Source organism: Solanum lycopersicum, chromosome 4, assembly GCF_036512215.1.
Source record: "Solanum lycopersicum chromosome 4, SLM_r2.1".
Classification (NCBI taxonomy): Eukaryota; Viridiplantae; Streptophyta; class Magnoliopsida; order Solanales; family Solanaceae; genus Solanum; species Solanum lycopersicum.
The window spans coordinates 44,378,032-44,392,065 of NC_090803.1; the positions used below are offsets into that span (position 1 = coordinate 44,378,032).

General features: G+C 30.9%; 1 protein-coding gene and 1 non-coding gene across 11 annotated transcripts; both read left to right on the plus strand.

Moving 5' to 3' along the window:
• Window positions 1–1,315: 1,315 nt before the first annotated feature.
• On the plus strand, window positions 1,316–12,939 carry LOC101252978 (membrane steroid-binding protein 2). 10 transcript variants are annotated; one of them, XR_011220691.1, is made up of 4 exons: window positions 1,406–1,839; window positions 4,302–4,684; window positions 11,784–12,551; window positions 12,625–12,939. XR_011220691.1 is itself a non-coding variant. In XM_004237479.5 (2 exons), exons 1-2 carry the CDS (start codon window positions 1,565–1,567, stop codon window positions 4,513–4,515), a joined length of 489 nt encoding a protein of 162 aa, XP_004237527.1. In that variant the 5' UTR covers window positions 1,316–1,564; the 3' UTR covers window positions 4,516–4,859. The 10 variants fall into 10 exon arrangements, 1 of the variants encoding a protein (XP_004237527.1); XR_011220689.1 differs by having other exon boundaries at window positions 11,784–12,263; window positions 12,373–12,939; XR_011220688.1 differs by having other exon boundaries at window positions 1,420–1,839; window positions 10,721–12,263; window positions 12,373–12,939.
• MIR10541 (microRNA MIR10541) lies at window positions 9,679–9,814 on the plus strand. Its single transcript, NR_161784.1, has one exon. It is a non-coding gene; the product is annotated as a microRNA MIR10541 (primary transcript).
• Window positions 12,940–14,034: the final 1,095 nt, after the last annotated feature.

The following is a 14,034-nucleotide window of genomic DNA, read 5'->3' on the forward strand; positions in this document are numbered from 1 at the left end:
TGGACTAATTATTTATATGTACTTCATAAATTTGCATTATAAGCACACTGTCATGGCTTTAAAAATCATCATATTTCCATGACACACCTCAACATCATTTTGAAAGATTAAGTGTACCATCACTTTATCTTCCTGTATCACGATAGAGGATTTATAAACTTGTCAAATTATTGGGTTGACAACATTCACAAGTCTAATGACCTTTCATACTATTTTGATAATAAAAATTGCCATCACATTTTGAAGGACTATTTGAAGAAGTCATAGTGTTCTTCCTTTTATCAGTACCACAATGATGACTATTATAATTCTGTCCTCCACGCCCTTATTCATATCATTAATTATTTGTCATCTTTCAGACTAATCATTCACTGCTACCACATTCATATGATTGAATGGAGCAAGTCAACAGGCATATTTCAGAGTTATTACATGTTGCTACCACATTCTTTTCAAGGAATGGAGCAAATTCAATATAATGAATTTCAAGACATTTATTCAAAAATATATTATTTTTCGTAGTCATCATTTTTTCATCGGTATGGTGCATTGGCTCAAACTCAATGTCTTACCCATATAAGGCGTGTTACGCCATAATTCTATGGGACTTGAACCCAATCACGATGCATCAAAACTCTAATTGATGTCTTACCCTTTTGGTGCGATAGAACTTGAATCTATCGTCTTATCCTCAAATATTTTTCATTATGGTGCATCCGGACTTTAACCTGATGTCTTACCCTTTTGGTGCGATGAAACTTGAATCCATCGTCTTACCCTTTACCAACGGTATAATAAATCGAAGTACAACATGATTTATTCTGAGTCTTTCAAAACAATCAAAATAATATTCAAACTCATGCTATTAAAATTTTTACCTTCTTCCATTTAAGAAGTTTTGTATAGCATGTCATATTCAACCAATAGTAGTATATGTCTGATTTTATGCATATAATACTTTGATCTTCATAACGAGATCAACCAAAATATGAGCTAAAGTAAAACAAAAACTCACTCTCAATTGGATAGAGTCTCGTGCTGATAACGTGTTATAAAATCAAGCTCATAAGAATATAATTATAAAGAGAAGAAGACAAGAGAAGTAGATTGAAGAAGAGGAATTTTCTTCTTATTCTAGTATATACAATGGTGAATGATATGTCTATTTATACTGTTGAAATATCATAGTCAAAGGTCACCTTGGAATTATACATAGTTATCATCAAGGTTCATATTACCTTGGAATCTTTATCACATTGAAAACATTAATACATGAATCCAATTAATTGTTGGATAACTCTAATGAATCATCCACATAACACAATAGATTTATAGCAGAATAGAATTAGTAAATATTGATTAATTATATGAACTCCTAACTTATTAACAAGACTTTAATTCCCATACAATAGATACAATAAGAGAGTTTGATTCTCCATATTGTAATGTTCCAGCTAGAAAGAATTTATTTAAACCTTTTTTTCTCATCTCTAGCTGTTGCGGGTAGCATCTTGGAGAAACGATCACCAACTACAAGTCCTTGACCGTTTTCTCCACCAAACTAATGGCGACGGTATGGGCAACGACGACCGAGATCATCTTCGAGTACACAGGGTTATCGGCGACGGCGTTCTTCACCATTTTAGCGATGATGCTGGTGACTTACAAAGTGGTTTGTTCCATGTTCCTCTCTCCTGATGACTTTGTCCCTGTCAAAAAACAGTCTCTCAATCTCGGCGACATGACGGAAGAGGAACTTAGGGCTTATAATGGTTCTGACTCAGAAAAACCTTTGCTGATGGCTATTAGAGGGCAGATCTACGACGTCTCTACCTCCAAGTTAGTCTCTCTCTCAGAAAAATTATTGGATTTGATTTGAGCGCATTTGCTTTGCTTTGATTGTTTATACACTTTCTGAAATTGATGATTTGAGTTAGGGTAAGACTTGCGAGAGAAAGAGGCAGTGTAGTTCTGTATATTATTAATATTAGAGGAATCTGAATTGGTTCCCAAACACAATTGGCTAACTGGTCTAACTCAAGCACAAAAAACTTATCATTAGAGATGGAGAGAGGTATTGGAAACACCAACTTGGCGTAGATTATTGTATTCATCTTCTACTTAACTAAGTAAACTAAATAACACCCCGATCAGCCACATGAGACATGACATATGAAGTGGTCTCAAACATTTGTAGGAGAATAAGGTCTTAATAAAAAGCTAAGAGAAGTGTTGAAAGCACTTCTAAACATGACGAGAATTTAGAGGTATATTTCATCATGTTGCAAGGATTGGGTCTATTTAAGTGCAGTAGACTGTCAATAGTTCGAGGATGAAACTAATAATTTGCATCGAGTTTAGGGGTGTTTTCAATACTTTTGTCTTAGAGATGTTGTATGCACTACCACTAAGCATCAACCTACTTCAAAGATTGATGCTCTGGTCCATGATTGGAATGTGCTAAAAGTTTGATGTTCTAATCCATGATTGGAATATGGTTCTTTAAGGACTTACAACAGGGAAAGTTACAAATACACTAATTCCAAGGCAAACTTCCTCTGATGATCAAATAGGGCAAGTGACCTAAATCTTTAATTTTGAATTGGGACCGCACGAAACACTGCATAGACTCTTGCACAAACATCATTTGCAGCTAACACAAGTCTCCTTAGTCATTCTTCGTCGTAAGAGAAAATAGTCATATAGGATATAGAGATGCATGCCATTGTGTTAAGACCCCTTGCGAAATCCCGTTAAGGGATTCTATCAATTTGCAAAGCAAGAAACGGTGGAAAACAGCGCGGTCTCATCTATGCTTAATCATCAAGAGACAATGTAAAAAAGTATTACTTGCGTCAGGTGAAAGAGAGGGCAAGATATTCTTGCTGTAACTTCCTGTGTTGTCAAAGACTCATTTAAGGAGCACTGAAGCTCAGAAAACTCAGCGAGGGTGTGTGACAAAGGGACTCACTCCCACATGCCTTTTCTATTACTTTGAACAGTCAAATAAAAAATAAAACTCAATTTAAATGACAATAGCTACTGCAGAATCTAAGTACTGGAATTGAGAATACAAGGATAGATAGAAGGGAGATGAAAAGCTTAGACTCGGAATGTGGATGAGAGGCACATCCTCAGAATGGTGAAGAGAGGAAACAAATACTTTACTCAACAATCTGCATATTCCTCTGCTTCCATAAACTGATAAATATAGTAACTATATTTCCTTTGTCTAGCAATGGTGTTTATCAAGAATGACTTGTGGATTCTAAGGAATGATGATTTTTAGCCGTACTTGGTGCCTTGTGTAGAAGAGAAGTATGTACTATACATCTAATGATGCAACTATAAAAACATTCAAAGAAATAAAATATCGTTGGAATAATGTATTTGTGTTGCACTTTCACAAGTAGAACGTTGTTTTATTGGCTTCTTGTTGTGTTCTCTTTATATATTTTAAGTTCCCTTAGTGAAACCCCTGCCTGCTTCCACCGATGGCATGTGTTCTTCCAGTCACATGCATCTACAGTTAAGAAAAGATACCTCCAAGTCCTTTCTTCCTGCTAATTTAACGAGGGAAATCTTAAAACTATGTTGCTTTGACTCTCTAAATGTTGTCACACTTGTGTCAGGTCCTCCAAAAATGCATTACTTTTGGCCTATCCGTCACAAACATATTGCTTACCTTAAGAAAGAGTCAACCACTTGCCTTAGTAGTCTCAAAAGAAGGCATGCGGGCCTGCCTAACCAACTTGTTTTCGATTACGATAAATTGGATCAAATTTGGCTTCTTTTGTTTTTCTTTGACATTTTTGATGTGTCTGAACAACAGTCTTAAAAGTATATGTCATTGCTAACCTTAGAAAAGGATCTGTTCTTTCTGCAGTAGCAGGATTTTGTTGGGCCTTAAATAAGTACACAAAATTCATCTAGGCTGATGTTTAAAAATCTGCAGCTTCTGTTATAGAATCTCATCCTATGTGTTTAAAGTTGCTTAGAGTTGACGGGATCCCATGTCTTTGAACACTAGATAGTCAAACACTGTATAGAAAGAATTAGTAAAGGGACCATGGTTGATTCTTCTGAAGTATAGCTCGGATATATTTCTGTTTTCTGATTCGCATCCATCAGTATACATTCTCTGAGTGTACTAATCACATGATAAACGAGATGCCTTCTACAGTTTTTTGGAACTTTGTTGTCAAGTTAAAGAACTAAATGAATGTTAGACTGGTTAGAGGCTTATTTTGTGCTTCTTGTCTGTAAAACCTACTTATTTATTTTCTTGGCTGTGCAAATAGGATGTTCTATGGTCCTGGTAGTTCATATGCAATGTTTGCTGGAAGAGATGCAAGCCGAGCCTTGGCTCTGTTATCATTCAAACCTGAAGATATTAATGGAAACCTTGAAGGCCTTGGTGATGCTGAACTTCAAATTCTGCTAGACTGGGAATGTAAATTTATGGAGAAGTACGACCGAGTGGGGCAGCTTGTTCTAAAGAAAACACTAACCTAGAATATAGAAGATGCAAGTACTTGTGGGATGGGATATAAGAAGTGCTGAAGGCAACGAAAGCAATTATGTTGCTGGAGAGTAAAGTTTTTGAAGAATATGGAGTAGAGCAATACAGCCACCTATGACTTCAAATTCTTGCTGCTCTTTTGTACAGACTTCAAAATGCGATGTAAGTAGTTTTTGCTTTCTTTAGTGGATACCTTCAAAAAGTATGTGCTTATACATTCAAATGTGTTAGAGACTGAATCATTTTAAGAATTGATCACCTCATATCCAACAACTGGATATGAGATACGTATCCAACAGTTTGCAAGCAGAAAATCCTTTGCGAGTTTCTTCAAGAAGAGGTATGTATCAGTCACTTAGATTTCATTAATAGATGAGAGAATGGATCAAAACTCTCCTAAACTAATAGATGAGAGAATGGATCAAAACTCTCCTAAACTATCACATTTATATTAGTTTCATACTTAAACTATGCCTGATTTACGTTATAACTTTCAGGTGCTAAATTTTCCTAAACTATCACATTTTATGTCTAGTTTACGCAACCCCTTAAACTGACTTTCAGGTGCTAAATCATCCTGCTCATTACGTGTTATGTACTTGTGTTCACCCTCCCAAATAGCTTTAAATGCTTTTTTTTTTTTTTCATATTTCGTTTAGATCAGTGATGGTTTTAATTACTACATAATTAAGTTAAACTGAAGAAAAACTAAAGTAAAAAGTAAAAATGAATTAAGTATCGTGAACAAAATATCCTAAACATTGAGAGTTTGCAGAGCATATCTTGATATTCACAAGTTCTTTCTTTTGTCTCCTTTCATTATTTTGCTAGTCCATGACTTTGACTTTTATTTGGTTTTTCATCTGGTGTTTAAAGCTCATATTGAAGCCCCGGCTGTATTCAGATCGCGCACCACAAAACTCATTTTGGGTGGCGCTTCAAACATTATTTTTTTATACTCAGAGCTTGAACCCAAGACCTTTGATTAAGTATTGAACAGTTTATCACTACACCACAATCTATGTTGTTAGTCCATAACTAAGAGTCTGTTTGGATTGACTTAAAAAGAGCGACTCTTAAAAATTAGTTTTTTTTTAAAGTGTTGGAACTTATTTATAAAATAAATAGTTATGTCTTTGGATAAAACTGTTGCAGTTGATAAAAAATTGATGTGTTTGGTAAATAAGTGCTGGTAAACACTTTTTTTTATCAAAATATTTGAAATACTATTAAAGCTGTTAACATGATAAAAAGTTTATTAATTCAAGATTTTTATACTTCAAAAAATTAAAATAAAATTAATTTATATTTTACATCCATAAGTAATAATATTTTTCTTTCATTCACATATTTCTTTATCATTACAAATTATTTATAAGAGGAATATAAAAATATCATTAAGTTAATTTTATATGTGCAACTTATTGTAAATTTTAAAAATATATAATTTGAATATGTCAAAGGAAAAATTTAAGATTTATTTTAGTTACATTCATAAGTAATAATAATTGTCTATCATTCACATGTTTCTTTATCATCACAAATTATTTATAAGAGAAATATAAATTTATTATTTAGATAATTTTATATGTGCAACTTATTTTAAATTTTAAAAATATATAGTTTGAATAGATCACTTGAAAAATTTAAGATTTATTTTAGTTTCATTCATAAGTAATAATAATTGCCTATCATTCACATGCTTTTTTATCACCACAAATTATTTTTAAGGGGAAATATAAATTCATATTTGAAAAATAAGTTATTTGATTCAAATACAAATATCAAAATGATAGAGAATACTTCACTAATATAAAAGTGAAAATACTAAAATAATACAAACATCAAACATTACCAATTTCATTAGAAACCATGTCATAAAGCCCCATCCATTAAGTATACCACTTTGTTCTTTCATATTTTCTTCTATATTGTTAGTGCTTGAACTTCTGTCAACTGATGGAATATATCTCTCATCCTCAGTCGTTTGGAAGGCATCATATATATTGAATTTTTGTTTAATATAATTGCGAATGACCATAGTAGCAAGTACAATGTCCTTTTGAGTGTCAATGTTATAACAAGACATACCTCACACAATAGACTACTTTGCTTTCCAAACACTTAATGTGTGCTCTACTATATTTCTACATGAATAATGCATATAATTAAATTTTTCAATGTGTCCTCTTGGCTCACACAATTGTCTTGTTGCTACACGACGATAGTCAGGAAGATGATATCTCACATTGTCTCCTTTGTATGAAGCCATATATCTCTTCATATGTGCATATCGTGCATCCACTAAATAATATTTGTTTCCTAGAGGATGTGAAAAGTTAAGTTCACTTCTACGAAGAGCTTACAAAATATACGACTATCATAAGCCGATCCTTCCAACCCAACCCATGCAAATATGAAACACATATTAAAATCCACAATAACAAGGATATTTTGAATCAGATAACTTTTACGTTCAATATAAGATATTTGTTGACCTTGTGGCAATCTAGCTTTGATATGTCTGGTATCAAGTGGCCCAATACAATAATATAAGCATGTGAGCTAAAAAAATATAGCGAGTCATACTAGAAAAGTATAGCAAACTAAAATTGTTACTTACCTGGCAAATATCGTTCATTACAATAATTTAAATGTGGTTTAATAATGTCTCTTGCAAGCTTAGAAACAACTTTAAAATACTATGAAAGTGTCTATGAACCGTCTCCTCGAATGTTGAAAGATATCTTGTATCCTTTGGTTTTCCGTTCCATGTGAACAAGTCATTAAGAACATGCCTAACATTTCATGTATAGACATTCCACGAGTAGGCTTAAGTCCATTTTTTCGTTTAAATTTTTGGATAGATCAACAAATACCACCTTCTTCAATTGCAAATTTTCATAATAACGAGTTTCATTTTCTTGTAATATCTCTTAAACAAATATATACCCAAAACGCCTTGATATACGACAATGTTCTTTGAATATGTATTTTTCATAATACATTAAAATGTATTTAACTGCTATCCGATATAGAGTCATCCATTCTTTTTTGTTTTGCTCTCTCCTACTTTGTTGTAGTTCTTCATCTAACAAAATCACTTAATGGGGTGATATGGTAAAGTCCAAATCCTCCTTTTATAAAAATATCTCCAATTAAAAATATTAAGTGTACAAAAGTTTCATTATTTCACATGTGACACATATTTTACTTACAACATTTTTGAATCCACAATAATTATTTCAATTCTACCACTTTGTATTAGTAAAGACATTTGTATAAATTCAATCACAACATGCATTTTTCTATAAATTTACACAGTGAACACTTATATATAAATGTACACACAAACACATATATAAATTCAACACAAAAACACATATGTATAAATTTAATAAAATGAATACCTATTTTTAAATTCAACACAACAAATACATTTACATAAATTCAACATAACAAAATCAAAGATAATAAATAGAGTTCATGCGTACAAGCATAATATCAAACATAAAATAATGTAACTACTTTTTCCATTCTTCACACTTTCTTACGGTACTACTGATAGTTATATACTACTGATAGTTATACTGTATCTAAAACTTTCGAGCTTCATCCGTAGGCATCTTAAGAAACACTAGTCAAATGTCTTTTTTAAGGAACATATTCACAAAATATTTGTACATGTCAATCTTTTCAAAAATATCACGAGTGTTCGCCGAAAAATCCATACACTTATCAATGGTGGGATCATCTACTGTTTGAGATGTAGTAGTACTTTTGTTAGACATTAACTCTACTAAAGACTGCATATTATCTTTTAGTGATGCAACTGTAGATTTTGTCGTACTTTTTTCCCACTTGATTACTAGTTTCAATACCATCAATTGAAATTGATCATTTTAATGATGATTTAGGAAACACAGTAAAATTCATATCTTGTGGATCATCACTTTTATCACCCCCTTCACTATTAGTATTAGTAAAGTGTTCCATATAATCATTATCAGTATCATTTGGTCTTTCTTCGTTAGAATCTATCTCAATTAAAAAATTGCGATTGATTTGAGGCACGTGCTCTTGCCCCTGTAGTAACAATATCAGAAAATAATATTTCATAAGGAAACCATATGAGTGAAAGATCATTATTTTTAAATTTTCTAAATCGAACATCCTCCTGTAACAAAAGATGAAGCAACAAATATAAGTAAATTAAAATGTAACAATAACAGAAATAAAAAGACACATAAAACAATGTCATAAGTGTACCTTAATTTTTCCGCTTTCACCAATCATCATCTGCTATAATTGCATTTTTGGTGGAATCTCATCCTATACTTGTATCTTCTCTCATCAATTGCTTAGTTTGAGTTCACTCGGCTTTCATGCCATTCCAATGATTTTTCATTTGTTTTTTATAGCGTCTTTCCGTTTTTTATTGAATGCTTTAATCGTATTTTCCATCCATCTCTAGATAAATGAGTGTTTGGTCTATTTCCTTTCCTAATCTCTAATTCACATAATTCTATAAATTTGAGATGAGCATCATCCTCCCACTTAGCATTGATATTAGTTTGTTTCTAACATGGTGTAACTGATCTAAAGATGAGAATTGATAAGAATATTGAAAATAACTACGTTAATGATTTTATATAGATGATAAATATATACTAAACACAATCAAATTATATATACATAATCTAAAAATAATAATAAATAAATAAAAAATGCACAAAACAAAATCATCTATAGAAGATGCACAAAAAAATACATGATAAAAAAATATAAATAAACAGATAATCAAGAAAACTTCAAATTTCATGCTGATTTCGTTTTTCCTACATCTGATATTATTGCCATCAATCGAGAAAAAAGGAAGAAAACTAATAGAAAGATAACTTACTTCAGGCTTAAGATCTTCACCCTTGAAATTGGGAGAAAAGAAAGAAGAAGCTCAGCAGCCGCACTATGTGAAAAAGAAAATTGGGAAAATTGACGTTAGGGGTTAATTCAATATGTGCAATTTGAGAATTGTGTAAAAGAATTCAGGGCAAAAAGGTGATATACTTGGTCAATATAAAATGACTTTTAAGTTAAAAAAAATACCCTTCTCCCTACTTTTAACTGTTAGCTTAAAATAAGTCATTTTTGACTTACAATAAGTCACTTTGATGATTGTCAAACACTATAATAAGTGAAAAACTGATTTTTAAGTCAGTTTAACCAACTTAAAAGCCAATTCAAACGAACACATATTAAAATGTTTGACAATTATCAGAGTGACTTGTTTTAAGTCAAAAACACCTATTTTAAATCAAAAGTTAAAAGTAGGGCTCGGGGTACTTTTTTTTTTTTGCAACTTAAAAATCATTCTATGTTAGTCATGTATATTATCTTTTTGCCCTTAATTCTTTTATACAATTTCCAAATTGTGTATATTGAATTAACCCTAATATTTCTCTCCCCAATTTTCTTTTTCACGTAGTACGACGGCTAATCTTCTTCTTCTTTTTCTCGTAATTTGAAGGATGAAGATCTAAAGCTGATAACAACAATATCAGATGTAGGAAAAATTAAATCAGCGTGAAACTATAAGTTTTCTTGATCATTTTTCGATTCTTGTTTCTTTTTCTTGTGTATTTTTTTATGCTTCTTCTATAGATAATTTCGTTTTGTGTGTTTTTTTTGAATTTATGTATATATAATTTGATTGTGTGTAGTATATATTTTTCATTAATATAGAATTATGAAAGTAGTTATTTTCAATTTTCTTATCAATTGTCATCTTTAAATAAGTTACACCATGTCGGAAACACAAACTAATGCTAATGCTAGGTGGAGTGATTATACTCATCTCATATTTATAGAGGTACGTGAATTAGAGATTTGGAAAGAAAATAGACCAAACACTCATTATCTAGAGTTCGGTGAAAAATATGATTTAAGCATTCAATGAAAAAAGGAAAGATTTCATAAATAAAAAATAAAAAAAATCATTGAAATAGCATGAAAGCTGAGTTGACTCTTTTTAAGCAATTGATGTGAGGAGATACATGTATATGATGAGATGCCATCAAAAATACAATTATGATAAATGATGATTGGTGGAAGTGAAACTAAGATACATTTTTATGTCTTTATTTCTTTTATTTTTACATTTTTATATACTTAAATTTATTGTTTCATCTTTTGTTACAGGAGGATGTTCGATATAGAAAATTTAGGGATAAGGATTTTTCATATATATGATTTTGCTATGATGCATTAATTTCGAAATTGTTGCTATGGGGGAAAGAGCATGTTCCTCAAATCAAACCCCAATTTTTTGAAACTAAGGTAGATTCTGACGAAGAAAGATCAAAAGGTATTGATAATGATGATATGGAACACTTTATTTAATACTAATAATGAAGGGGATGATGAAGGTGATGATCCATACGATATGAATTCTACTATGTTTCCTAAATCATCATTAAAAAGACCAATTTCATCTGATGGTATTGAAACTAGTAATCAAGTGAAAAAAAGTAAGACAAAATCTATAGCTGCATTAATGAAAGAAGATATACAATCTTCAGTAGAGTTAATGTCTAACAAAAGTACTGCTACATCTCACGCGGTAGATTATTTCGTCATTAATAAGTGTACGAATTTTTCGGCAAACATTTTCGATATATTTGAAAGGGGTGTTATGTACAACTATTTTATGAACATGTTTCTTAAAAAAGCATTCAACAAATGCTTCTTACAATGACTACAGATTAAGCTCGAAAGCTTTGGATGGAGAGTTATACATTAAGAAAGTGTTGAAGAATGTGTTCTTATGGAAAAAACAATTTTATTATTTTAAGTTTGACATTATGCTTGTACTCATAAACTTCATTTATTATCTTTAATTTGTTCAGATATTATGATTAAACTTTTTAAAGTTGTCGTAATTTTATATAAATATTTTTATTATGCTGAATTTATATATAGATATTTATTTTATTCGATTTATAAATACGCATTTGTTGTGTTGAATTTATATATAGATGTTTGTTGTGTAAATTTATATATAAGTGCTTATTGTGTAGGATTTATATAAAAATGTATGCTGTGATTGAATTTATATTAATGTCTTTACTAATATAAAGTGGTAAAATTGAAATATTTATTGTGGATTAAAAAATGTTGTAAGTAAAATATATGTGTCACATATGAAATAATCAAACTTTTACACTCTTGCTTCGTTTTTAATTGGAGATATTTTTATTTCTAGTTAAATGGAGGATTTGGACTTTACCATATCACCCCATTTATGTGATTTGTTAGATGAAGAACTAGAACAAAGTAGGAGAGAGCAAAACGAGAAAGAACGGATGGCTATGCCGGATAACAGGTAAATACATTTAAATGTATTATGAAAAATACTTATTCAAAGAACCTTGTTGTACATCACGACATTCCGTATACGTATTTATTCAAGAGATATTACATGAAAATGAAACTCGTTATAAAAATTCTCGATTAAAGAAAGTGGTGTTTGTTGATCTATCCAAATATTTAAATGAAAAATATGGATTTAAGCCCACACAGAATGTCTATACATGAAATGCTAGTCTTAATGACTTGTGCACATGGAGCGGAAAATCGAATGATACAAGATATCATTCAACATTCGCCAGAGACGGTTCGTAGACACTTTCATAGTGTTTTGAAAGTCGTTTTTAAGCTTGCAGTATTGGAGCTCATAAGCCAGGTAATGAACAATATTCGCTTTTCTTTAAAGTAAGTAAGAACTTTTAGTTTACTATACATTTTTAGTATTACTTGTTATGTATATTTTTAGCTTATGCCTATATTTTTAGGATTGTGTTGGAGCACTTGATGACACACATGTCAAAGCTAGATTGTCACAAGGTCAACAAATACTTTATACCGGATGTAAAGGTTATCCAACTCAAAATATTTTTGCCGTTGTGAAATTTGATATGTGTTTACATTTGCATCGGCTGGGAAGAAGCGACTCATGATAGCCCTATATTTGGTGAGGCTCTTCGTAGAAGTGAATTTAACTTTTCACATTCTTTAGGAAACAAATATTATTTTAGTGGATGCAGGATATGCATATATGAAGGGATAAATGATTCAATACAAAGGAGACAATGTGAGATATCTTCTTGACTTTTGTCGTGGTGCAACAAGACAATTGCGTGAGCCAAGTGGACACATTAAAAAATTTATAATATAAATTCTTCATGTAGAAATCTAGTAGAGCGCACATTTGGTGTTTGGAAAGCAAGGTGGTCTATTTTTCGAGATATGTCTTGTTATAACATTGATACTCAAAGCCTATCCAAACGGGCACTTAGAGTTCGTTTGGATTGACTTAAAAATAACTTTTAATAAGTAACTTTTCAAAGTTGACCTTAAAATACATCTAAATCAAGTATCAAGAGTTTTGTTTTTAATTTCAAACTTATTTTAAGTTATTTTTAAACCTACCAACCGCTCCTGAAAGTTAAAAATACCTTAAAGTAGATTTAATTGATTTAATACCAATTCAAAGAAGCTCTTAATTGGTCGTAACAAAAGCCACGTAGTTGACATTTTTTTGCCCCTCAAGTGCCTCTAAGGAGGTGGTTAAACGCACTTTGTCCTCTGTCAAACCAAGACGATTTCAGCACCTGAAATATATAAATCAAGGGGCAACATAAATTATGCATAGTTAATGAAACTAATAAAAATTTGATCATTTTGGGGGCTTAAATATTTAAAAGGGAAATTAGACAAAATGTTCATAGTAAAATTTCTTACGCAAAAAATGTGGCAAATGGTCATTACCACCATTCACCACTATACGAAATATCGTTAACATGAATTGTCTTGAATGAATTATATATCAAGACTCTATAGTAGTCATTCTCATAACTTCAGATTCATTATTAGCTTTTTATCGATATAATCGATCTTCTTAATAGAAATGGGCATCACTTATGCAATTGGGTTAACTAATAAAGAAGAAGTAATCTTTTTTAAGGGTTGTTCTAAAGGGTTGTAGGAGGATTTATGGGAGAATTTGTGGTGGCTAGAGGATACAGGAGTAGCAATTGGGATGAAGAATCAATGGATTTTGCTTTGGATGTTAAAAGAATATGAAAATCGTCGAATCAACTGAATATAATCATATTGAACTGTTTTATATAGTTTTTAAAAATAAATTTATGGACTTTTGTTTAAGAGTATTGTTAACCATTGGGATGGTCCTATAATTTGTTAAACGTTTTTGAATCAAATCGAACTGAAAATGCAAATTTTTTTTTTTATATTAACGATATGCTAAATTTTATTAAAAATATATTTTGTAACATTTTTCAAGTATGAATAAAACCTAGGTTCTAGATATCTGGTGACAAATTTTGATCGTCTGCCCTTTTATTAACTTTTAATTAATTACGTTTAAAATTAAAAGATACTATAATCGAAATATCAAATAATATGACAAAATTTTTAGTATAACTTTCATAAAT

Bases quoted from the DNA above. Each gene is read 5' to 3' on its own strand.
- LOC101252978 (XM_004237479.5), top strand. From the start codon at position 1,565: ATGGCGACGGTATGGGCAACGACGACCGAGATCATCTTCGAGTACACA. The intron at 1,840-4,301 runs GTTAGTCTCTCT...CTGTGCAAATAG, and splicing joins TACGACGTCTCTACCTCCAA to GATGTTCTATGGTCCTGGTA.